The sequence below is a fragment of the Calidris pugnax genome, unplaced genomic scaffold (assembly GCF_001431845.1).
Source record: "Calidris pugnax isolate Ruff unplaced genomic scaffold, ASM143184v1 scaffold4, whole genome shotgun sequence".
Taxonomy (NCBI): domain Eukaryota; kingdom Metazoa; phylum Chordata; class Aves; order Charadriiformes; family Scolopacidae; genus Calidris; species Calidris pugnax.
In genome coordinates, this window is record NW_015090781.1 from 8,967,285 (window position 1) to 8,993,854 (window position 26,570).

Below are 26,570 nucleotides of genomic sequence, written 5' to 3' on the forward strand. Positions count from 1 at the left end.
AAAGGCCCCCCCGCCAAAGCGGTGGAGCGGGGAAGGACTGGGTTTGCTGGGAGAACACCTTTGATCACTCGCACGTCGTCAAAAGCAGCTCAGAGATTTCGGCCGCTGAGATGGCTCCTGGGCGAGGAGCTTCGCGCCCCTCGACGGGGAAGCTGGGGGGGGGGGGGGGAGGAGGGGAGGGAATCAGTTAGAAAATGCTAGCTAGCAGCACAGTTTGCAAAGCAGTAATCCTATTTTAAAACCTCTCATCTACCAGAATGTGCTGTTACATCGAAGCAGTGAGGGAAATGATCAGGGACTCGGCAGAGAAGAAAAAAGGGAAGCACAATAAGTAGTGAAATTCTTCATTATTAAACTACTTTCGGTTGGGAGGCGGTGTCTTCCAACACACGCAGCCTTTATTTTTAGGCAGGATAAAACAGGATAATTGGCATTTTCAGACTTCAGTTCCATGCTTAATCTGCGTATTTTTCAGTGAGATAACATCTGGGTTCACCCTACGAGAATTTTAATCATCCTAGTGTGAATTGAAGCCAGAACTTGGCCATCCATCAAACTGTGCTTGAAATCACTGCCTCTTGATGAGCAGAAAGCATGGGTGTATTGTTTTTATCTGAGGATGCGACTTCTTGTCATGGTCCACATATAATCTGAAACCCCAAGTGCTTAGGCAGGGACTAGTTAAAATAGAAAATTTTAACTCAAATCCTGTGGCTTCTGCAGAATGAAACACTATCCAAAAAAGAAATAAAAATCACTAGATAGAGTAAAGCCCAAACTCCAAATGATCATAAGGACTAGGAAGAGAAAAAGAGATTATGGGCAGAATTATGAGACATCAGTGACCTGCTATGTGACAACTTCTATTTATATAATTGGAAAAATCGGAGTTCTTCAAATCCTGGACGAAAAACAAGTGCTAGTTCAGTGACCAGGTCTCAAAACTTGCTAGTCACACTTGTATCCTGTGAGGGGGGGCTTGCCTGGGCAGGAATTGGCTCATATCACATAAGAGAATTTCTGAGACTTGTAAGTTACTTTTTTGCAGCCTGATTCCTAGTTTGTATATTGCAAAATTGTTTCTCTAGAGGGTTGGCAGCAGATGCTGTGGAACAAAGTGTCCATAAAGAAGGTTGTTTCTTTACCTCCTGTGATTATCTTACTGTCCTAAAAATTAGGCTTCTCAAACATAAAGGTTGCTAGCTTTCTCCCTGAATTCTTTTTTTTTTTTTTTTTTTAAAAATTAAGTCCTTAGCTTCCATCTTTTGGCAGTGGGTTCAATGAATGAATAATGAATTAAAAAGCACATCCAGTAGTTCTATAAGGAGCAGAATTAATGAAGCCTTGTCTTGTGACTTCGTTTGTTTACAGCTCGTTAGACACCAAAGCCCCATGTGGACTCTGGTATCCAGTAATACACTGTGGCTCCCTCTGGAGCCTTTTTTGCCGTGGAAGCTTTACAGGTTTATTTCCTCTATCTGTCTATTTTCAGGAGGATTATAAGAACTCATCATCTCTGAGACCTCTATTCCTCTGCCAACATTTGTGTGTTTGCACATTAACATGTACACCATGATGGTGTAAGTGCTATTTCTTTGGAAATCCTAATTTTCTTTTTAAAGAACCTTGCTGTGTTTGGGGTTTTTTTGGTGGTTTTTGTTGGTTTTTTTTAAAATGTATTTCAGAAGCAGTTAATGCTCCAGTTCCTATATTTGAGTTATGAGTGCAAGAAAATTGAGTTGACTTTCATTTTGAAGGATCTCTTGGTGGTGTGCACTCTTTACTTTTAATCTTAAAAATTTCTTTACAGTATCACTGCCTGAGCTCTTTGCTTCATCTTGCTTTCTTTTGGAGGCTGTAAAACCAAAACTACTTATTCATGTGGTGCATCATGTTGTGTTCTCTTTTCTTTTTCGTATTCTGATTTTAGTATTCTCTTGGGAAGGTAGGATTTGTGGGTAATGGTAATACTTTTTGTTAGACTGATTGGTATATTACGGAAAACTAGGCATTTGGATATGCAAGCTCTTCCTCAGGTCTAAAATAGAAACCATGGATTTTAGAAATAAGTGTATTTCCGATTTGTTTAGAGTTTAGTGAAGTATATATCTTTTAGACCATTTTTGAAAGAAAAAGTAGTTAAAGCTTGTGAGTGTGTTATACCAGTAACTGTGGGTGCGCCAGCCGTTATAGGTAAGACCCCAAGACTGTTCCACACAGATGGGCTACATTTCATTACTTGCTTTAATAGAGTAAGAAAACAGTTTATCTCCTGTCTTGGATAGCAAGGTTTTGTTCACAACTGATCAGCCAAGCTTCCAATCACAAGGCGAGGGGGACCGTTACTGCTTGTTTGATGATTCTTCAGTTTCCATCTTGCTTATGTTTATCTGTGGTTTTCGTTGGGCTTTTTCTTCCAAACGGCAGTATTATCGTATCCAACTGTCTATATTTGTCTTGGAGGAATCCAGGTAAAAGTGACTTGTTTGCTCTTTAGCTCTTCCCCTAGGAAATTTTTCATCTGCAACACCTTCTCATTTTTCACTCTGTGGTTCATGCCCTTTCACATTCTCACACCTCTTTGTTTATGGTATCCCATCCACAATAACCAAAGGTCGGACTGAGTTTCTGTTTCTATTGAGATGGGAGAGGGAATAAAACAAGAGTGCAGTGTGTGACCTGCTCATTTAAGCAAAATGGATTGTATCTACACAAAATGTCATTACTTTGCCTCTGTTCAAGCCCAAAGAAATTATTGTTTCCTTACAAGGGAGGTAGGAGAGGAAAGAAAGAGATGATAAGGTTATCTCCTAGGGGAAAGAGAGAGCCTGGTAGATTATACATTGTGGCATGTGAAGGGGTTAGTGTGAGGTAACGTTATAGTGTGCCATAAATCCACTATCTCTATTGAGCCCATGTTTTTTTCTTTTCTGAACCCACTGGAGTTATGAATTTTAGTTTCCAGGCTTGTTTTGAAAGGTGCTTTATAGGTTTCCCTTGAGGAACAGAACTGGCAGGTTGGAGATGGAGTGATTGTTTTATGAGAGATGTTAACCCACGGGCAGATGGATGTATTTCAGCCCTTGTAGACCGGCTAGGTGAATTCTTCCTGACATGCAGTGGTTGCTTAATTTCACCCATTTAATTGCCATTTTTTGCATTATATGAAGTATATTACATTCCTGAAATGTATGTATAGGACAGAGAAGTCTTGACATTTCTCTTACAGAGTATTTGTTACATTATTGTGCAAACATTTGAGGAATACTTCCCTGTATGTTTGCACAATACAATGCAAAGGTGTCATGTCTATTAATAAAACTTGTCCTACTTATGTCTGTAGTCTGTAACAGCTATATCCAAGTACTGCTATAATAGTTTGCTTTTTTTTTTTATTTTGACACTACTGGCACCTGAGAAAGTTTTCGCTGAACCAGAACTTTCTGCTGTAATTCCACGACCTCTTTTTGGAGCAGTGGAGGTTGGTTCAAAGACCCGTTGTTGTTTGGGCAAACTTAGCACTGGTTTCTATCCTGTGGGTATTATTTTACATTAATGACAAAAAATTTCTTGTTCCCTGAATTCCTCTAGATACTTACTAGAGATCAATGTCAGTTTATGAAAGTACGGGTGTCTTCCTTATTTTGTCACAAGGAAAATGCTTATATAAAAGGAAGGCTGGGAGAATGCACGATGTTGGTTTTGATGTGTTTTGAGAATGTGTAGAAGGTGTTATCAAAACTCGAAGTGGTGTCTGTACAAAACAAGATGCACTGAGAGAATGTTAAGGCCGCGCAGTGGAGGATGCAGGAATCAGGAAGAGCTAAAGTATTAACTGGATAAAACGGTCTTAAATGTGTGCCTTACATGTTACAGATGGTCGACATCTTTAATTACCTGTTACTGGATAACATATGATACTGTTTGTTTTGTAACAAATCATAGGAAGAGGCTGATTTGAATATCTAGTCTTTCCTGCCCTGCCCCAAAAGAAAGTTGTAGAAGAAGCTGTTAAATAGTACAGATAAACACTTTCCTGCAGTGGTACCACCAGTAAGCTGGCGTTACATGCTGTGTATTTCTCAAGTCTCTTTTATGCTCACCCTGGAGGCCTAATCTATTAATAGCACAGCTTCATGCTCTATTAATATTCACACTTTTTTTAAACTGTTGAAAATCTTGAGGAGACTGCACCTATTGTGCTGCAGAAGCTCTTTCCTCCAAAAATGCAGAATATTTTAAGAGCATGCTCTAATGTGATGTTTCTGTTCTTCCATCCACGAGGTCAGTGTCGCCTTCTTTCCTCTTGACCCTTCTATAATTGTGTGTCTGTCTGTGCTACATGTACAGTTCTTGCTTGCATTCATTAAAAAAAAATCATGGCTGCAACAAGGAAAGATTTTTTTTCTCTTTCTTAAAAAAATCCCAGGAAAAGAAAATATGTTAACAGATTCAAACTAGCCATTCTGCATTGGTTTCTGTAGTTCCTTTCTAGTAATTTGGAGAAGCTCTTAGCACTGCCTTTTAGAATTTCCTGCATCTTAGCCTTAGCGCTGTCTTTGAATTCACCTAAAGGCTTTCATGCATTCAGATTTTATCTGTGCATTTGTGTGTGAAGTTTTACCCCTCTGTCTTATATTTCTGGGCAGAGAATTATGAATTTCCTTAAAACTTTGCTTCTCAGATAAAAACTGAAAGTCATCTTTGTTTATTTTGCATAATCTGTGGTGTAGGTGCTAGAGGACAGAATAAGGGAGCAGGTAAAGAACAGGTATTGAAGCTGAAGATCAAATTTAGGAGCTGACCTGAGACATTTTTGTGCGTCAGGAAGGTTTGCATAAAGAGACAGTAGATTACAAGCTGCCACTTCGGCACATTATCCTGCATCCCCTCTTGGATGTTGTGAGCCTGGATTGTGTTTATAAGTGATGTGGGGCCATGGTGCTATCTGGGGTGACCTACTGTTCCTGTTACTGTTGGGATTGTTTCTCCTCCTGCCCTCTTTCCTGCCCTCTCACACCAAAATTTAAACTTGCTATGGTTTTTAGCTATCACCTTAAAGCTTCTCTGAACTAGAGATAAAGCATCTTCTGTGGGTTCCCCCATTACAGGTGGTTTTAGTCCTTCACGTTGAAAATCTTGTCACCCCATATATTTGAACTTTTAAAATAAGCTGACATAAGAGGTCAGAAAATCCTGTTAGTCCAAGAGTAAAGATCAGATAGTTCTTCAGCAATGACAGTACAATTACAGTATCTAGCAGTAAATAAAATTTAGTGCAGGCTTAAGCACAAAGTCAGCTTTTTCTTTCAGGAATAAAAAATGAGTGGTAGAGAAGAGAAGTTGTAATGTTTGTGTGTATTAAGAGGACATGTTTGGTGTTTGATAACTTTGAATTTGCTCTATCATAAAATATGGAGCTCCTCCCTCATCCTGCAGTCTTTATTTTGCCTCTGTGCAACCTGCTTTTAAGAGATTAGGGCTCTGTGTTTTTAATATATTGGAATCTGCTTAGTGAGAGTGCTTTGTTTTGGAAAATAATTGAAACTATGGCAACCCTCATTTTTTTCCCCCAGCTTATTTGTCTGCCTCCTGCACTCCTCTGGTTTGGTGGATGATTAGCATACTGGAAGCCACTGGTAGCTGCTAATGTTATACAAACAACAAATATAAGTTATGTAAATATTAAATCCACAACACCTTAGTTGCACTTTAGAAATCATTACACACAAACCAAATATCACTGTAAAACTTAGACTTTAAGGTCTCCTTGCTATCTCTGTGGCTCAAGTCTACAAAAATGTAAGTGCTCACCCCAGGGCGCAGGCTGGAGGGGTCAGGCACAGGAGCACTAGTTCTGATGGGTGCTTGCCTGCTGTCTGCTCGCTCTAATTTCCTTCAGATTCTCTGGAGCACTTGTTTTTTGTTTGTTTGTTTGTTTTGTTTTATGTTCTCTCAGACTTGTCAGCCACACGCAGACATCAGTTTACATAAATTGACTTTCCGTTGCTGTCGAACATGGCTTCTCTTTCCCAGCTTTCAGTCTCTTTCACAGGGGACTGTAGCCTTTATTTATTTATTTTCCTTTTACACTTCTGTGTTCAGTTGCTGCTGTGATTAGAAAATGGGTCATCCTTGGATGAACTCTTCTGAACTGCCTCTTCCAGAGAGCTTGCTTGCCTGGGAAATTCTTGAAATGGGAGCCATCTTAAAATCTTCCTGACAGCTACCAGTGACCTTCTTTCCTAATTACTTGTGTTTCTGTCTAGCTCTTCCAAAGTGTTGCTTCTCCATGTTTGAAAAAGCTTTTAAAAAGATGCTATAATTTAAGATTTCCAGTCTCTGGCTTCTTTCCAAACAAAACTTTGCTATATTAACAGTTCAAACTGAGAAGTTCCGTGCCGTGGTGTGTCTGGCATTTGCGCCGCTAAGTGGGGCAGACACGCTTGGCAGCCGGCCCAGGGCCTTCAGCCTCCGGGAGCCCCCCCGGGTGGGTTGTGCAGCTAATAGCTGTGCTGGCTCTACAACCCTTCAACGGGAGGGGATTCTTCTTCCTTCTCCTCTTCCTCCTTTTCACAGTTAAACATGTAAACTGATAAAGGCTTGCCTTTGTCTCTCTTTTTACGGATACGCTTTCTGTGTTAGTGTAAGGATTTCTCTGAAATGGGATATGAAATGAAAAAGCCAATGGATAGCTACTCCCTTACTAGAACATTATTGTAAACATCATATGGTTTATTGTTTGTGAGAATTTCACCCGTGCCCTGGGGTTGTGACTCTCAAAATTCCTCTTCTAAAGATCTGTCAGATTTATTAGAGGGTTTGTAATTTGTTTCTTAGGGGCTTCTCTCAACCTGTTCTTTCTCCAGTCCTGGCTTTTATGGCATGGTTCTTTCTAGTCACGGCTGTGGTAGTAACTGTATGGCTGCTGGGGCACTTCCCTGGCTTTCTGGGCTTGTTGAGGTATCGTCCGCTGTCCTCCAGTCTGCGTGACAGAGTTTTCACCTTGCATTGTCACTGTCAGAGTGCAGTGGTTTGTCACTGTGAAGCATCTTAAAGCTGTCTCCTCACTAGTGTGAATGAAAGAGTTGCTTATACTTGAGGGCTTCTGATCACTTTGCTGCCTTCTGTTTCAGTTGCCATAATGTCAAGAAAATGGTTTTCTAGACGGCCGAGATATGTAGCCATTCCCTAATGCAGGGTACTTTGGGGAAGGTCTCCATGCCCTCAGGGTTGTTGTACAGTTGTACAATTGTGAGGCTCTTTGGGACCATGCAGACCACCATTAAAAGTTAGAATTAATGCGTAATGTCACAGTACTTGCAGGTTGGGACTGGGAATGCTTGATCTTAGCTTTTAATGCGTTCCACTTGCATGTTGTGGAATCCCATAGGGAAGCTGAGGTGCTGCTTTTAATCTTTAAATGGTTTGGGCCCTGGCCTCTTGAGATGAGTAGGGGGCAGGGATGTAGGGGCTATTGATCAACAGAGCGTTCTCTGCTGAGCTGCTGATCTAGGGATGTTTCCTGTCACAGTCTGCACTTGCTTTTCCACTGCCTGCAACACCTACTACCTTGCTTTTTTTGTTTCAGGTTGAGTGGGTTGAAGGCACTGTGGTTGTGAGCAGTTGCTGTCTGTGTTGCTGCAGTGACTTGTAATTTAAGAGTACAGGAAGAATGCCCCTAGATGTAGCTTATAAAACTGGAAGAAATAAATGATTGCCAACACAGGTGAGAAAAGGTCACCAAAGACTTATTAAATGACTCAGAATCCATTGGGTGCTTCTGAGGGCAGTGTGAGTTAGAGTCTAAAGAGACTTAATGCTGAATTTTGACAGAAAATAAGAGGAACAATAGATTTAGTCTGGACTCTCATGTTATCTTCTACAAGCTCCAGGTCCTGCATGCTCACAAAGGGGAAGTAAACCCTATTAAGAGGCTAGTAAGAATTATGATATATAATTGTAGATACCCCAGGGGCACTCCAGAGACTGATCATAAACCAACTGTAATTCTTAATTTCCTGACCTGTTCTAGCCTTCTTTGTGGATTATTGCATTGCTGGCTTGAGTCTTTTGTGATTCTTTAAAGGCTCCTGTAAGGGATGGAGATTTGTGTCTAATTTTCAAGGATGCTCTTTTCACAAATTGGATGGCTTTTTGCCCGTTTTGAAGAAATTAAAGGGGAAGTCAAGTGTTGAGGTTTGGATTGTATTGTTCATACATTTTGTGTTTACATATAAACAAATAATAATGTCTCTCTGTTGCTGGGAGGTCAAATGTAAAATGTTATTGTAACAGCCTTAAGCAAGATAGTCAAAACCAGAACTAAGAGGAAAAATTAATTCAAACTGAAGTAGTATCAGTATTTTGATTTGGAAACTGGAAACATTTGAGGATGGTGTATGAGGTCTCAAACTTTCAGATTTAGAGTCTTACTGAACTGCTAAAATCATTCTTCATGCTTGAATTATGAAGATGTGCTCACGTGTTTTTATTAACCTCTAGAATAGTTGCCAAATAGCGGCTCTTCCTAGCTATGCTATTAAATGTTAAGAACTAGATCATTAAATGTCTCAGAGAAAAGGCAATTTTATGGTCCTAAAAACAGATAATATACTTTAAAATTTATTTAAATATTTGTTGTAGAACAGCCTTCATCTGTTCTTCCTTTCATTTCTTTTCCATGCATTCCAAAAGTATCTAAACTTCAAGAATTTGATTTTAAAATGTCTAATTTCCAGAGTTGTCAGGGAATTCAGACATCTGCAGTATTTAGGAAAAAGGTAGCATTAATGTGATAAGCAAAGAATGTAGTTACTTTTATATTATAGTCTGCAGTGCCTTTTGTCTGACTATTCCTGCTGCTTCCATTTCATGGCAGTTGCTTGAAGAAACACATTCAAGTGGCAGGTTGTCACATGGAACAAAATCAAGGCATGTCTTAGTAGTCTCAGTTGGTTTTTTTTTTGTAGGTGTGATTTATATGCCTACACTATTATTACTTGGGCTTGTACTTCACAAGTACATGAAAAAGGACGCTTTGCATCAAAGAGTAAAATGTTAGTGCTTATACCTGTTTGGATGTGTTCCAGTAGAATTTGGTCAACTGACTTCTAGAAGGTACATCCTTTTACAACTTGGTTCAAATTTGTATTAGCTCAGTTGGGAGTAAGTTCATTGAAACCCTACTGGGAATTAGGTGTGTGGAACACCTTGATTTTTCTCTCCCAGGCTTTACTTCGAAGTCCCCTGGACTTAATGTAGGGCTGAGGGAAATGGAATGGAACGGGATAGGCAGTGGGTCAAATAGCACATTTTAATACCTGAAGGTATCTCCAAACTTGACCCACACTCATGTTACAAGGTGAGTCTTCATGTATTGGCAGCCTCGTTACAAGACATGGGGCAGCTGGTTCACAGGAAGCCTTCTGGCAGCTCCAGCTCATTCTGCCCTGGCAGCGCTTGGAAAAGAAGGACATCAGGTGAAATGCACTAAGGACAGGAGCAACTGGCCTGGGAACAAGTTAATTCCTTCTTGCAAGCTACAAACACGTACACTGAAGATTTCCTTTAGGGTTTTTCCTTACAGTTCTTCTCTGAAACAGAAATATTTGGAGCACCCATGATGAGCAGAGATGTCACCCAGTGGCCTTGCACTCCTTGTACTGGTCACGGGGTTCTTACCAGATTCCACAGGTTCAAAACTCCAGCTTTAGGCTCTTGCATATCACTACATTTTGTGGCAGAACTGTTGTAATTCTTTGCCTCAGAAGTGGGTGTTTTGCCTTCAGAAGCAGAGGTCTTTGTGTCTTTTTTTTTCTTCTTTTTTTTTTTGTCTGTGAAGGAACAGAAACACTGTGTGTGAAAGGTACTTTGTGTGCCTTACTTCAACAGTGACTTGTGGCACCCCACAGAGACTTTGATTTTACCACCCTATTATTGTCTTTATGGTATTGATGTATTTATAGTAAAATTAGATTCCATGTTGCTTCTTCCTGGGGTTTCTAAAACTGAAATCATAGTGGCATGTAATGCAGGATTTAATTTTTATTTAGTTCCGTATCTTTTCATCTTTACTTTTACTTAGCGAAAAGTTGCTGGATTGACTACTCAGTATTCTTCCTGTCCTGATTTGAAGTACTTGGTACTTGCAGTCTTTATTTAAAAAAAAAAAAAAAAAGAAACAACCTTGAAGACCTGACTCACTGATCTCTCTTTCTTTTTCTTTCCCAGAAGTACACTGCCATTGGACTACTGGGCAAAGCTACTGATACATTAGATGCTACAGGAAAAGTAACTGAAGAAAAACCTTATGGTAAGCATAGATGTATCTATATACTTGATGTAATTTGAAGGCATAAGTGGTCTCTATCATAGAAAAGAGGAAGAGATGTTTGGGACCTGTGAACTAAATTTAAATGTGAAATCAAACTAAGATTATTTCATCTTCAACTTCAGTGCTCATATAATTCAGTTTCATGCAATTACGTCCAGTGCAAGTGTTCATTTCTGTTGGAAAAAAACCAAACCAGGCATTAGATTAGGAGGGAGAAAATAGAATTGGGCAGGTCTGTGTCCTTTTAAATCTTTGTCAGGCTGACAAATGACGTGCTGTGTCCAGTAAAATTTTCCTCTTTCAGTGTATAGTCCCATGAGTGCTCTTTTAATAACACCCTTCAAGGCCAGTGGAGGAATAAAGTACTTAGATCTTCCCTCTAGGATGCCCCTTTAACTACAGACTGTAGTAGATGCAACTCTCGTGGTCAATTAATGAAAACAAAAGTTATCTGTTTCTTGAAACACTAGTTTTGCTTTTTTATTTTGTATTGTTTAGTGCAGGCAGAATTGAGGGTGTTATTTTCACGCACTTTTTCACTGCAGCTCTTGTTATAGTAGCTCCCACCTCTGCACCACCTCCTCTGTTATGGCGGTTTAGCTTTCTGTTAGACTCTTGTGTGCTTGAGGAATTGATTTGAGTTAAAAATACCCCCTATTTTTTCAGTTGCTCATCTTTTTAAACCGAGATCGGTTGCATGATCCAGTTCATCATGTGGTCCCATGAAGAGCAGTATTGGCCTTGCTGGGGCTGGACAAAGTTTCCTTTTGCTGAATCTGACAGCTGAAAGAAATGCTCGTGAAATTGGTCTCAGTTGATTTCCATGTTGGTGCAAATCAGTTGGATTTAAATTCTTCACAAAGAAGAGAGAACATGCATACTCCTCCTTTTTCTCTGCTAACCTAGCAGTTATTTCTCATCTTTTCCAGTGTCTTCTCCAAAGCAGCTTGTTTTTCTGCAGGATTCTCTGAGTGGCCCACCATCCCTAATCCCTCACCCTAATTGGTACTCTGAGAACCAGATATTTGAGCTGAATTTCAGCTTTCCTTTGACACTTACAAGGGTCCTGGGAGAAGCAGAGCATCTGCTAGGGTATACAATCCTGCAGTGTCAGCAGCATCCAGGACTGGGCCTTAGTGCAGAGAAAGGGCACTAAAACAGCTTGCAAGATAAATAAAACTCTTCTTGAATGACTTATCTGGACCACAAGAGGAAGGTGCCTTCAGAACATTCCCTGCTATATTGACTATAAGAATGTGTTACACTTTAGTCCTCGAACTGTCCCTAGAGAGCAGTTGAGAAAGCAAACTGTTGTGTATTACAGTTAGTGGCAATGAGAGGATGTGCTGATGAGAGCTCCTTGGGTTTAATCCCTCCTGAACTTCTCATAGTTTTTAGTTCGTTTCTTACCAGAAGAGTTTGCATTTCCACATGAAATCAGGTTGTGGTTTCGTACTGCTCCCAGGCTATCAGATGCTGATTTTGAAACAAGCAGTATTTAGTGTTCCTCTGATGCTTTCTTAGGAACGTTAATGTTTGTCACCCTTTTTTCAATGTTTGTAACTGTGCACAGGAATATGCATTCTGAAACCCACTTCCTCCCAGCTGCCTACAGATATATCCAGACACGGAGAACAAAATTCAGGAGGATTTTCTGCAAGTCTTCGCTGATTATGCTGAAATACATGTTTAGTAGAGTTATCTGAATAATTTGAAAAAAGTAGGGCTGCAGCATTCTGCTTATCTCTTTGCAGATAATTTGTGCTGGGCCAGATTGAGTGGAGTTCTGTTGGGCTGTCATGGGTAGGTTTTGTGTTCTATTTTGGTGTTGTTTGTTAACAAGTGCAGGGAGGTATCACCCTTCAGTGGAGCCTTCTTGAGGTTGTGGCACACAAATGAGGTTGTGGCACACAATTGGCCCCTTTTGTTTTGGTAACTCATTAACTTCCTTTATGATCATAGCAGGAAAATTGATCAACAGTCACCAGTGTTGAGAAACACAACTGTTCTTTAAAATTTTCATATTGGGAGTTAATAGGCTCATTTTCAATGTTTTCAGAAACATTGGAGAACTGAAGTTTGGGATGTGATTTGAGATGCTGGTAGAATCGTAAGCAATAGCCTGCAGGAAGATGCATAGCCTGTGCAGAGATCACATAACCACACTGTTGGTCCTGCAGACGTGTCTCTCAAGCCCTTAATTTCAGGGAGTAGGGAAGGAAAGTAAAACAGGGAAAGTTTTGGAACTGTTGATGTTAATTAGCCTTTATGGATGTGTTCATTTTATGCTTGGTGGAGGGTTGAGTCCAAATGCTGCCCTAAACTCACTGACCAGACAAGCTGTTACCTACTAAACCCAAGCCCACAGCCGGGGGAGAGAGATGGGTGGCCGAGGGCCTGAAGGGAGACCATTCTTCTGGGCAGCAGGACTTCTGTGATTCTGTGATTCATTCCCCCCTACCTGTGCTGTGGGTGTAACAACTGTGGGAGATGAAAGGTGGTGAAAGGAGCTGGTTCCCAGTGTGGGCTGTGCCTTCTACAAAGCCATGAGTCCAAACTGATGCCTGGGACAAATAGAGAGCTCGGACATAGTGGAACTGTTTGTTTGGGACGAGACTAAGGGTGCATTCTTTATGCCTGAGAGCTGGACAAAAGCCCCACCAGCTTGTGTGTTGTTCTAGGAGAGGGCAGGAATCCAATACAGTCCATTAACATAAAGGCAGCGCATGCTGGGGAAAAAAATAAAAAGCACAGCACATGGTTTCAGGTTTTCAGAATGTAATACTAGCCAGCTTGTGCCATGATGTATTGCAGAAAACAAATACAATTTAATCTAGATCTTAGCAAACTCATCTGTAAATATTTACTTTGATAACACACCATACAACTTTGTTTGTTAATGGCTTAATACATCATTCCTCATATGGGGATTATTTTTTTTTTTCCTGAGGCAGAGATTGCCTGTAGCATGAGTGATTTCCTCAGAGGCTGGATGTAACCTCTCAATCAGGGGAATACGAGATCAGAGCAGGAACTGAACTCAGGTGTCTCATTAAATGCCCTAGCCACAAAAACAGCGTACCGGGTAAAAACTGAAAGAGAACCCCAAGTGATGCTTATGCTTAAATCTTAAATACTAAATTCTAGCCTAAAGCAACCTGGGGTTCACAAGAAGGCTGCCAGGATCACTGGCATAGAGCTGGGTCACGCTAACTTTCCGCCGTGTAGTTCTGTTATGATATGTTGCTAAACTAGAGTAATGCAAACAGAAGGTTAAAATAACCACGTAAGAAGCTCTTCAGAAGAAGATCCAGACTTACTGTACAATCAATTTTGTTGTTCCTGCCCCCTATTTTGATTTACATTGGTCTCTCAGCATCCCTGACTGACACCTGTGCCTTGCAACCTTGCTGTTAATTGACACTTCTTGAGACAGCTGCTGGGACCCGGGGACAGCGGGTGCTCTTGAGGCTGCAAAGTGTGCTTTGCAGAAGTGAGGTTCCACATTGCCATCTTCCAAAGCTGCTGTGGAAAGAAAACTCTTCTTTTTTTTTTACTTAAAGCATGAAGTGCATCTGTGTTTGCAAGTAAAGCTCTGTTCCAAAACATAATGAAAGCTCAGTAATAAATTTGGTTGGTTTATGTTCCAGGATGCTGTTGACTTAGCAGGGTAACACTAATTTAATATAACTTATGAGAAACAGGACTAGTCAAGTCCTAGACAGTAGAAACACACTGAAGTGCATCATGATTACTGATCTCACGTTTGTACTCACTAAACAAATTAGAGATGGATGTCATCTGTATTGAATAGTATTTCAAAGGACCAATGCAATCAGCTACTTAGGTTATAGCCTTCTAATAAAAGCGGGACAGATGTGTATGTGTACTCTTAAAAGAGAGTAGATTGCCTAAAGCAGCTATCTTTCTTTTACAGGATTTCTTCACTAAAATTGCCTTACTTAATATATAACAATACCCTGGTGTGCCTTTGCAGGTTAGTTGTTTGATACGGAAATGTGATGTGTTGTTCCAGATGCAGTCTTTTTCTTCACTAGAAAAAAAAAAAGCCACAATGTTTTTGTTCTATAATAATCAGTCGTATTTTTCCCCTCACTTAGATACCCTTAAAGAGAAATTGCCAAGGTTAGATGAGTGTTTTATTCTTTTTGATCCTTTAACAAAAATGAGAATAGGACAAATTTTGTAGTTCTTGCATAGTTCCCAAGAAAAATGAATTTGCAGTCCCAAGAGAGAGAAATTGCGAAAGAAAACTGTATATTGGGATTTTTGCCCTTCTGAAAGCGTCCAAACTGTCTTAATCACCTTGGACAGTTTGTTCCACTCTTTTTGTGATAATTCACACTCCTACCTACATTCTGGTTTTTATCTCTTTTCTTTGGTGTTTTTCACCCAATCTAAATTCAGATGAGAGGGGCCTCTTCTTTGTATCTGTTTGCAGAACATGATTGATGCCATTAGTGCCATGTGAATAATCAATGCTAACGTACTTACTCTGTTCTTTCTACAGACCAGATAACAAAAGGAGATCTTGAAAATGTGCTGCAGAAGTTTACAGGGGACATAATGCAGGTTCCTCCACTGTAAGTTCCACAATATTGAGACACTCTGGGCACTTGGTTTCCGCTGTCAGGGCTTGTCAACAGAAAAAATACACATTTTGGCAAGAGGATAGAGGAAATGCAGACTTAGGAGTTTAACATTTGCAACTGCAGGTCATGTCCATTTCAACATCAAGCACAAATGGTAACCTGGAGTCTGGTTTTTTTTTAATGGTAAATGTAAAGTAGCAAAGCAATCTTAAACAGCGTTGCAGGGCTTGCTGATGTCTGTCCTGTCTTCCAATTAGAAAGCAAAGCTCCGAGTCTTTAATTTTAGTTGTGGGGTAAGAGGAGGCTTAGTGACATCTGTGCAGAAGTGTCTTAAATGACTTTGAATTAGTTTTCTGAAAACTTAAGAGTATGAATGAGTGATTAGTGACTGAGCTTCTGTAGCATAGCAAATTTCTTCTAGTCAGGTGAGCCATGGTAGCTGGCAATGTGCAAGCACTTAGCTTGCGACAGATGGCTTTTCTGGTGATTTAAGCTAACGTGCTTTCCTTTGCATTTGCAATGGGCCGGTTACTGTGGTTCCAATGTGAGCCCTCTAAGGTCAGTAATTCAGGGGATGTTCTGCTTCATGTGACCTGTTTCAAATCACCCTCCGATAATTTGAGCAAGATCTTTTTTACGTTTTCTACGGTTGTCATGTTGTCAAGACCAAAGTTGGAGCTTTGCATAAAGTTTCATGTAACCAATGAAGTTAATTTTTTTTTTTCCTATAGTGGTCCTCTAAACACCTTAGAACAAGGCTACGTAACTTGGCAGCTGCTGTTCAGGGAGGACCCTGGTGTGAGACGAATAAAGGTGCAAGGCAGAACTACAGTAGCTGCCTGAGCAGCTCCCAGTGCTCAGCTCACATAATGCTGAAACAGAGTACGCCCTGCAGACTTCTGAGAGACAGTATGTTAGAGGCAGCTCCGAGTGTTGTACCCCTTACAGGAACCCTTTGTTTTCATAAACTGCAAATTGAGCGATGAAACACTTAAATCTGTACAGCAAGAGATAAACACAAGACCATCTCTTGTTTTCCAGTTTACACAGCTACTGGCGAATGAGATGATTCTCTCTAAGAGATTTCAGAAGCACTTACTAGGTTGTTTGGTTTTTTGTTGGTGGTTTTTTTTTTTTTTTTTGAGCACTTGGAGAGGATTAGAAGGGTAAAACGTACGCTACTGTAGTACAATATTAACAGGATCTGGAGGATGGGAAGCTTGTTCTATTACAACCGTATGACACACATTTTCATGCTCTATCTGATCAGCTATTCTGCTTTGAAGAAGGATGGAGAGAGGCTATCAACTCTGATGAAAAGAGGAGAAGCAGTTGAAGCAAAGCCAGCTCGGCCAGTAAGAGTGTACAGCCTCTCTCTCCAGCAGTTCCAGCCACCACTCTTCACGCTGGGTAAAGGCCAAAGATTTTTGGGTTTGTTTTTTGTTTGTGGTTTTTTTTTTTTTTTGTGAGCACTTGGAGAGGATTAGAAGGGTAAAACGTACGCTACTGTAGTACAATATTAACAGGATCTGGAGGATGGGAAGCTTGTTCTATTACAACCGTATGACACACATTTTCATGCTCTATCTGATCAGCTATTCTGCTTTGAAGAAGGATGGAGAGAGGCTATCAACTCTGATGAAAAGAGGAGAAGCAGTTGAAGCAAAGCCAGCTCGGCCAGTAAGAGTGTACAGCCTCTCTCTCCAGCAGTTCCAGCCACCACTCTTCACGCTGGGTAAAGGCCAAAGATTATTACATAGAGTGATGCTCCCAGCTTGTTAGTGCTCATTTACACTCCCAATGGGAATAAGAGAGTGAAATGGGTTTCGTTTCCCTCAGCTACTTATTTTGGTGTGAGCCCATGTGCAGAGACTTTCGCTTTGCAGTAAAAGCCCCGTATTTTGGTTTTAAGTTAAGCTGATTATATGTAATCTTTCTGTGAGGGAAAATTCTGAGAGACTGGTCAGGGGATTATTTGCATCTGTCCATGATTTCACAACCTCCAGCTCACTCCTCCTTTCTCAGGTCTGCTTACTTCGCTTTGCCTGGTCTTTTCCCCAGATGCCCAGACCTGCTGGCATCATTCCCAGGGCACAGCAAGGACCTGTATCTGTTACTGTCAGGCCTCTTTCTCGGTTGAGGAGGCAGGGTCTTATCCTTCCTTCTGTCATACATGAAGAAACCCGGGTAGTACATTAAGGAGCACATTAATAAATAAACCAAAAAGACCGTTGTAAATGTTTGATGCTACTCTGAGGTCAAGATACTGTCTTGCATTGATGAGCTCCCTAGTTGACCCGTAGTCCTCTGATGGGCCAGATGTTACATGAGGATCAGGTATGAGTGACAGAACTCAGCGCCGTGTTACTTCAGCCCTCTCTTTATGGTTGGGTGACCAGCAGCTGATCACTGGGGGAAGGGAAGGGCTGAGAGAGCAGGGAAAGTCAAAGATAAATTTTAAATTTTTATTGGACTGCCCATGTGCAGTATCTTAAAAGCTTCAGATACTTAAAAGTATCTAAAAAATCAAGTTTAGACTCTACTTGAAATAACATGTTTTCATCATTTCATCATTAGAAATATGAAGCCTTCTGAAACCTTTAAAATGGCAGGACTGCAGCATTTGTTAACATACCACAGCAAGTACTTAATTTCTGGTGCGTTAGTTCAGTTGCCATTGTATTTGCTTCCCCTCCTGTCTAGCTTAGCAATCTCACCCGCACATATGTTACAGGATGAATAATTGATGTTGCATCCTATAAATATTTTATCACTAGGTTGTTTGCTTAGTGCATTTTTACATTTATGTGGGGGCATGGTTTCTATGTAAAGTGGATTTCACATTGCGCTGGCAATTTACCATGTCAACTATTACCATTCCAGATGTTGAATGTGGTGGTGGCTTTTATGTCAGGAGCCTGGTCAGTGACATCGGCAAAGGTAGGTATAAAAAAAAACCCGTGACAGGTTAAGGAATGAATGTGTCTGTTTATGGAAAAATTTTGTCATTTTATGTATCTCCAGGAACTAGACCTATGTGTTATTTTGCAGAATTGTAGTGCTATCACTTATTTTTATATACTGAGGTATTTTCCTTGGGAGCATGGGGGAATGGAGGCTAAATAATTGCCAGAGGACCTTGGGGGCTGGGGGCTAAAAATGGAGCAAGTAATAGCACTGAGCAAGATAATACAAGGCAAGGTGGGGATTTATTTTTTTTTTTTCCTCCATATGTTAAAGCTAACTCAGATTAAGGATGAGAAGAAGAAAGATACTGTCTTTTTAAACATTATTCATCACATTTTGAAAACAGATTGCACAGAACATTACCATGCACATAATAAACCCTATCTGCTGGAAAGACTTCCACATTTGTGATGATTTTTCCAGTATTTTCTTTCTCCTTTACCTGAACTGTGAATGGATTTGCTTTCCCACAGGGTTATTTGTCTTGTGCTCTATATCTATCAAACTGCATGATGGAGAACAGATAATCCATTTCAAATTTTTTTTTTTTTAAATGATACATTCGCAGATCAAGAAAGCAAGTGATGTGGGATAACCCTATGAATTTCAATGTTGTTATTTGTGCTTAGGCAAGTCAAAGATTCTGTTACTGCCTTCTGAGCATACTGGCTTATATTTAGTCCTTTAATGACAAACCAAGATGAATTTTTTCCTCAGTTGGTTTCTTTTCAAAAATATAAGATGTACTAAAAATCTTCCTGCATCAGAAAGGATGGGAGAGAATATTTTAGTATATGTGTGCGCTTACAAGTCAGCTCTGGTTGCTGTTATGTTCTGTAGTCTCTCATGTAACTCTGTTCTACTAGTATTTATTTAACATAGCAGAGCATTTGTTTATATTTTTTATTTTTCCTTATCTTAGTTTATGTTATCTTAGCACAGGATAAAAGCAAAATCTTTCTTAAAGGCAAGAAATGCTAAGGCCTCAAAGTCTGTGGAAAAATACTGCATGGTCGTCTAAGTCACTTGTGAATACAGAATGTTCTGCTGACACCTTATGCCATTATTTCCTCTCTTTTCATTCTAATTTAAATCTGGAAAACCTTTTCACAACTTTCTATCAGATTTTGACCTGTTTACTACGCTGGAGATCTATTGAAATCAAAGGCATTCCTTGGCTCAAATTTAAGGAGATATAAATGAGTGATAAATCTTCCTTCTCAAACAAAGCAGAATAGTGTAGAAGGCTACATGTTAAAATACATTTTAAGTGATTTGCAAATGGTTAAACTTGACCATGCACTTTTTCTAAGTTCTTTTTTCTCCTTTCCTGTAGAACTCTCTACCTGTGCCACTATGCAAGAGCTGACCCGAACCAAACAAGGGCCGTTTACGCTGGAGGAACACGCCCTTTATGAAGACAAATGGACAATTGATGAAATTGCACGATCCTTAGAGCATTGCACGTCTCTTCTCCCGGATGAGCCATCTCATAAAAAATTGAAGACAGAGCATCCTGGTGAAACTGCTGTGAGCTGTGAAGATAAGTGATAAGTTGAGTCAAGGAAAGAGACTGAATGATTGAGACATTTTAAGATTGGATTGGGATTGTCTTGCCTCCTGTGTAAATTTACAAGCCTGTACTGGGAGGATGACAAACTGCAGCGCAAGAAAAATGGTTCTTTTGTTTTCTGGGGTTGGAACATGCACTGAAAATATCCAGCGCTTGCTGTTTCCTGATCTGTTTATTTTCCTTCTTGTACACTGTAAATGGGTCTGATGTCAAATCTTCATAAACTTTTAAAGAATTTGTAGGGTGCAATATAACTGTTGTTGCAAATTCCTCAATAAAACAATTATAAACCCTAAGGTTTGATAAATGTCCTCCAAAAAAAAGTATCTTTTTTTTTTTCTTTATAGCTGGTAATCAAACCCTGAAATACTATGGTGACAAGACGGTCATAGCTTGCAGAATCCAAGAATGTGGTGTGGCAGTTTGCTTACTTGGAATCCATTTCAGGCTATGTCCATTTTACTGTAGTTTTCCCTATGAAGATTGTTATTTCAGTCAAATATCAGCCAGGATGCATCAAATGGAGATGCTAGTACTTTATCTTAAGTCGGAAATACCAGTGTAAGTGAATAGTTTTAAGTATAAGCAATCCCTGAAGAGAACTGTTTGGTAACAAATGCTCTGAAGAGTGCAGTCATCATTACAGGTATATATATTTTATTCTGGTACAACGTCCTAGTTGGAGACCACCCACCATTTAAAATTTAGTGAACTGTTATGCCCTTCATGGAATTTACTTTTGTCATGTGTGTGTTGCTTGAGCTGTCTCCTGTGGGTTGGGTAGGAGGCTGATGTGCTTCTGGGCTTTGACCGTCCTAAAAGGACTTCCCCATGTCCCCGTACAAGTTAGTAGTGGCTCTATTTATCTCTTGTCATAATGAGGAACACGAGTAGTTTTACCATGTGAGTGGTATCTGAGAGAAAACCCTGCTTTTCAAATAGTCACTGAAATGTCACCGGAGAGGAGTGGCTACTGTCACAGTTCTGTGCTGCTGCTGGCCAAGTGGCCTGCTGTGGCTTTGTGACTCCTGCACATTTGGGTTTTGGTTCTGGAGTACAGGGACTTGACTCTCGTACTCTGAGTGACTGAACGCTTTAAAGCCAGGAGTTTGTGCTTGTATTAGGGTGTAATATTTACAGAGAGACATGAAAATTTGATTTAATAGTCTGTGTTAATGGACTTGCTACTTTCCATGGTGAGTTATCTTGGTAGGTAATTACCTCTGTTGCTTAAAAGAAGTTGTGTTCTATTCCCAACTTGACTTGAATCTCCAAATGCTGCATTTGATGTCTTTGCACCTTACAGAAAGGAATTTCTTTGTGTGCTGAGTGAAATGAGCAAGTTCCAACCTTACTTTCAACCTAAGAAATGAAATAAATACCCTGAAGTTTCTCATTGCAGGATACCTTTCCAGAAATCTATAGGGTTTTTTGTGTTCTATAAAATAAGAAACTGAAGTCTATGCAAAATTAATGAAGCTTTTGTTTAGAGAGAGGATAGAGTTCATGTTTTATTGTTGAGTAAACAGACAGTTTTCTTTTGTATATTCTTGTAAAGAACTTAAGGGAAATATTGAAAATCTCACAAACCAATTGAAACGTTAGAGAACTGTAGCAGCAGTGTATTTAATGTACAATATAGATGGAGCCACCATGGTTAGAAATTTTGATTTCAGAGATGGGAGAAAAGAGCTGTGTTCAGTAAAAGAACAGTGGGAGATTTTAGTTACTTCTTTTCAGGTTGGGTTTTTTGGTACTTTGGATGGGAAATGAGAAGAAAGAGATTATTTCCTAAAGAAATCAAATAAAGCAGTAAATGTCATTTTCCAGTATGTTTATCTTGAATGATCAAAGACTTTGATTGAAACACAGCTTCTTTTATTGTCTAAATCTCTATTTTTCCAAGAACCTAATTTATGTTATCCCAGTGGTCTTCTAGATTAAGTTCTCATTTTATTTATCTTTCTGACTTTTTAAAAATAGCCCTGTAGATACAATTCTGTTAGTTTGCTTGCTTCATCTACAGGGATTTGTTCCTTAAAAAATTAGTGCAGCTGAGAAATATTTCTATTAATAGGGTACATTTGTATACAGTGTTGTAAGTGTCTAGCACATTTTTTTATCTCATCTGTTTGTTTAATGCTCACCATGGCTCTCTTGCTATTCCATGTAAGACCCCTTGATATTTTTAATTTCAGATGGAGTTAGCTTGCAACTGGTCTGTTGTAATTATTGCTAACAGATCTGTGATCCTGGGAAGACAAGATCCGCTCCATAGTCACTGGAGAGCAATGAAAATCAAAACAAAGCCTCCTATTGACATCAGCGAGTTGTGGCTTAGACTGCAAGTCCTGATGCACATGGAAAGTGCAGGGAGAGAAGAAATGCAGTTGCACATGTTCAGGAATCTGCATAAGGTGTGTAGAGAGTGTTTCTAAAGGCTGGAGGTATTTTTCAGTTTACAAATGTACCTTCCCACATTGTTTTATTCCTCTGCAGCAAGTAGAGGAATAAAGTCTAGCTAGTCACCAGGTCTAGCTAGACTTTTTTTTCCTGGGATTCCTCTCATCTTCCCCAACACTAGGTTCTGTCACCTTCAGAAATAAAGGCAGAACCTCTTTATCTCAAATTAATGACTAACTTCTCCCCACGCAACTTGTATTGAGCTGCAGAAGCTCAATAGCACACAAATAGCACTCAATAGCACGCCAGATAGCGCATGAAACTGGCAGGCAGCAGATACCTGTTCTTAGAAGACACAGAGCAAAGAGTGCATGAAGTCATGAGCAAATTACACAATAACAGCTTGTTTTATGACCACTGATGAGTGTCAGCCCCGTTCCAGCCCTAAAAAGCTGAGATGATTTTTCAAACATTCTGACTCCTCTGGCTACTTCCCAGTGTCCTTTCTGGATGCTCTTTCCTAGGTACCCGTGGGCGTTAAAAGGTCGCTGCCCCTTGAGCCACTGGTCCCAGTGAATAGTAAGAAGGAAGCCACTGAAAAATCTAGGAATGGCTTTTTTAGATATGTTTTAATAAGTGTTTAACCCAGTATTGAGAAACTATCCAGATGTGGAAGTGGTATGTTCCCATGGGAACCGAGGGAAATACTCATTTTAACTTCTTTATTCCTATCAACGTGCACGTCCCTGAGATACCAGACTTCAGAATTGTCCTCAGAAAAACGTGGGGTTTTTTCCAGAACAAAATATCCTGTGATCCTGGGTCTTGATTACCGAGAGTCATGATGTCTCAACATAAGGGCTATTTAGAGTAGAGAGGAAAAGTGTCTATGCAATATTTCTGAGATTAGTGGCAGAGTTAGTACTGAGTGCCAGCTGAGGCAAACAGTGATTAATAGGAATTTTATGCTACTCTGGCCAGAAAATATGCATGTCCCTGTGAATTACCATTTAAAATATATCCGTGACACGGACTGAAAGATTTGTCTCCCTTTAATGAGCATTGTTCATGGTAGAAAAGTGTGTCCTGCTTTTTTGAGCCGAATATTGTCTGTCTTGAGTTTGGACTTGTGATCTTTAGTCCCTGGCAGTACGGAGCCATAGGCTGGCCCCGAGTCTGCCTCCAGCGCTGGTGCTGCTTCACTGGGACTGAGAAGGGCTTCCCGAGTTGTCTCCACATCTCTGCCTGGCCAGCTCTCTTTCTTCCTTATTTAAATCGTGGTTTTTCTGCGCACTTTATAATATATTTCTGCTGCCAGCACATTGGGGACTTTCCAAATGTTTTTTAAGGAAAATCAATAGGATCTTTTTTTTAATATTAATCAAGTCTGAGCCATTAGCGAAATATTCTAGGAGTGCCTTCATCAATAACTAACCATTTAGCATCTTGCTGTGCAGTTCTGTTTTTGATGTATATGTTAATTAGAAGACAATAAAGTCAAACTTTTAATAACTCTCCAAATTTTGGGGTACCTTAGGATTTCATTGTTTAGTGTAATAGATGGTGCAGTTGCTATTGTGGGCATGAATGGCTGGGAGACTGTAATGGCTGGGGTCATTCCGTTTGCTTGGCAGAGTCAGGGAATCAGTTGGCAACAGTATTAATTTTACTAAAAAGGCCTTATTAGAGAGACAAAGCCCGAGTGCACTCTCCGTGTGCGTACCTGAGAGTGTGACTACAATATATACAACCAGAGGGAAGCCACAGAGACAGCGAATGGATTCAGCCAGCCTGGGCAAAATTACTGTCCCTATTAAAAAGCAGTCATTGTTTCTAATAGCCATGGGTTTAATTTGCTGCTTTATGAGACCTGATTAAGTAAATCACCAGTACTTAAGAGCACACCACACCAGCAGGTTTATCATCTGGATGCTTTTGTGTCCACTCTGGGTGATGCAATGGCGCATCTTTTCTTGCTGCCTCTGAGATCAACTGCTGAGATTGTCTAGGTGTTAAACAGGCAAAGCAAGAAGTTGGTAATTGGGAGCGGTTGGTTTCAGGACAAAAAATGGACTATATTGCAAGGAGGAAACTATATTTTTTTTTCCAATTCTGTTTTTGGGCAACTGTTGGAGACACTGCCATGGCTCAGAGAAGCTCAGAGAAGGTATTAGCATGGCTGCCTGAGAAAAGCCTAACGTTTTTGCTACAGATGTGCATGTCTTGGACTGTAATCCTCTTCCCTCCTCACCTCTAGCTCAAAGAAGTGGGGTTAAATCAAAGCAGCAGCCTCTCCCCACCTTTTCCATGTCACATTGCTGTGTGTGTTACAGATGCTGAGAGAATCCTTTGCTGAAACTCCGGGTTGTAAAAGGGCTTGTGTGGCTTGCCCCAGGAGTTAACAATAACTGAGAAGGAGTAGGATGAGACATGAGGCAATGGAATTTGTAGTATAAACACAAAGCAGCCTTCATGTATTCATCTTGGGTTACAGCTCCGTGCCTGGCCTGTCCACCCTGCATCCCATTAACTTCTCTGCTGTTTGAGACACTTCATCCTAAAACTCCCTCATCCTTCTGAATTCCTTTCCAGGGACATGAGGGCCTTGGGATAGCGTGGAGCAAAAATGCTGCGTAGTGTCTGGGGGGACAGGAAAGTTGGTTACAAAGAAGAACTGAAAAGGATGAGGTGTGTCTGGTCCGTTTCTTACCCTGAGCCTTTCACAAGAAAGACGTAGTTCTGAATGCTTTGGTGCCATTTCTCTGGGACGTAGGATTATTTTAGATATTTCAGAATTAAGTACTTCAAAGTCAAATCTGCAGCTGAGTGCATGCATTAAAAACAAAATACATCGTTTCACAGATGTTACGCTACTTTTAGTGGCTTCAGAACATGATTTTAGAGCTTAAAAAGAGGGGGATAGAAAAGGAACGGCAAGAGGTAAATGCGTATTTCAGTTGTTACATTTTTGAAATAGATGAACTCATTTTAGGTAATTGTGAAAGAAAATACATTAAGTACTCTAATGGAGAAAAGCTGAAGAGAAAGGACACAATTTTTACTACCTTTTCTGTTTCTTTTAGCAAATAAAGCAATTAGCTTAAACACATCTTTTCAAAGCTTAAGAAGCTTTTATGTGGAAATGCATGAGAGGTTGTTACTGTATGCTGATGTGAAAAAAGGCATTTATTTTCATTTCAGCAGCTGAAAAGATAGTCTTCTATGATGCCCTTCAAAAGGCAGTGTTTTGTTTTGCTTACACTGAATTGCCATAAATCCTTAGCATAACTTACTCTTCTGTGGGTGGAATGTTCATACTAAATCATTTCCTGCAGGTGGCTTTCCTAGGGGTCAAGTTCTGCAGGTACACAGTACCCATTCCCAATGTAAATGGAACATTGTGTACAAACAAGAAATATATTTAGAAAACAAGATTAATTCTCTGTAATCTTTGCTATGCAGATTGCTCTTTCAGGAAAACGTTACCCAGGCTGTATTAAACCCGGCTGCTGCTTTGCTGCGTCCCTTTGTGTACAGCTCCTGTTTACTTTGTACCCAGATTTGACAAAGGGCACTGGCAGACTCTGGTGATTTCTCCTCCAGGTGATTGATTTCACCCCACTGCTGCTCATACAGAGAGATTACTGCCTTTAACGTCTCTATTTGCTAGTTATGATTCCCTAGTCCTGTGCTCAGCGCCTCTGCCGGAGGCTGCCCACCCCCAGCGGGACGTGTGTGTCCACCTCACCCATCCCATCCTAGTCTGGTGTGTAGCCTGGTGGTGGTGCACCTTCTGTGCAAATAAACTAGACCATGGTAGGAGAAGACCATATGTCTCATCGAGTTGCTCAGGTAACCCCCAGCAAAAGACAGAGTGGGCAAGTTAGAGGGGATCATAATGTTCTACAACTCCTCCTTCCAAGCAAGAGTGGGTGCCAAATGTCAGGGAGGTGGATGGGTACATAGCTTAAAGCAGTCATTATTCCTCTTGACCTCAATGAGAGGACTCCTGCCTGTTTAACTAAATTATCTAAATTATTACTCACTGAATTAAGGCCTTGTGTATTTCATTTTCACCTATCATGGTTTTTGTCAATTTTCTTTTCTTTTTATCTTAGTAATGTAAACTGATTGAAAAATTGTATTTCTTTTTACAGGAAGAAAAAAAAAAAGACAGAATAAAATAAATATTAATGGTGTGGCACAACACTTAGAGTTGTTCCATGTCTAATGAATATGTAACAGCTCTATTTTACTTAAAAACAAACACACAAAAATTGTCAAAATAGAATTAGTGTTGTTTTTTAAAAAAGTGTTTATCTAGGAAATGCATTTCTCTGGAGAGTGCTATTAAGGACTGTGCAAAGTGGATAAGCCTATTTGTTGAGTGTGCTGGTGATCTGTTTCTTGATTTAGGAACGTGTAACTTTTACTGGCTTGTATACCATTTCCCTGCACCAGTTTTATCTGTTCTCCTCTGCTGTGTTGTGGGTGTTTATTACTGGAAAGAGCGTCGTCCTACAATCTGAGTTGGTTTTCAGCCGTATCTTTCTGTCAGTGGAAATACAGAATACTCGTCCCCACTCTCCTCCCCCTGCATTAATGAATCCAAATGGGTCCTTCAGAAGTTTATAGAAACAGCCCCCAAGTAAGCAATTGTGCCACAGAGAAGGCAGTA

The 26,570-nt window shown here is 40.1% G+C and overlaps 1 protein-coding gene across 2 annotated transcripts in view; it reads left to right on the plus strand.

Moving 5' to 3' along the window:
• The window catches only part of TRUB1 (TruB pseudouridine (psi) synthase family member 1), a 30,380-nt gene extending 9,069 nt beyond the window's left edge, over positions 1–21,311 (plus strand). Inside the window, exons 4-8 of one of the 2 annotated variants that reach the window (XM_014960221.1) lie at positions 10,237–10,315; positions 14,868–14,940; positions 16,220–16,359; positions 17,833–17,889; positions 19,253–21,311. In XM_014960221.1, coding sequence (XP_014815707.1) covers positions 10,237–10,315; positions 14,868–14,940; positions 16,220–16,359; positions 17,833–17,889; positions 19,253–19,467 — 564 coding nt within the window. In that variant the 3' untranslated portion in view covers positions 19,468–21,311. Of the gene's footprint in view, positions 1–10,233; positions 10,316–14,867; positions 14,941–16,219; positions 16,360–17,832; positions 17,890–19,252 lie in introns of both variants that reach the window. The other variant, XM_014960215.1, reaches the window with a different exon arrangement.
• The last annotated feature ends 5,259 nt before the right edge of the window (positions 21,312–26,570 follow it).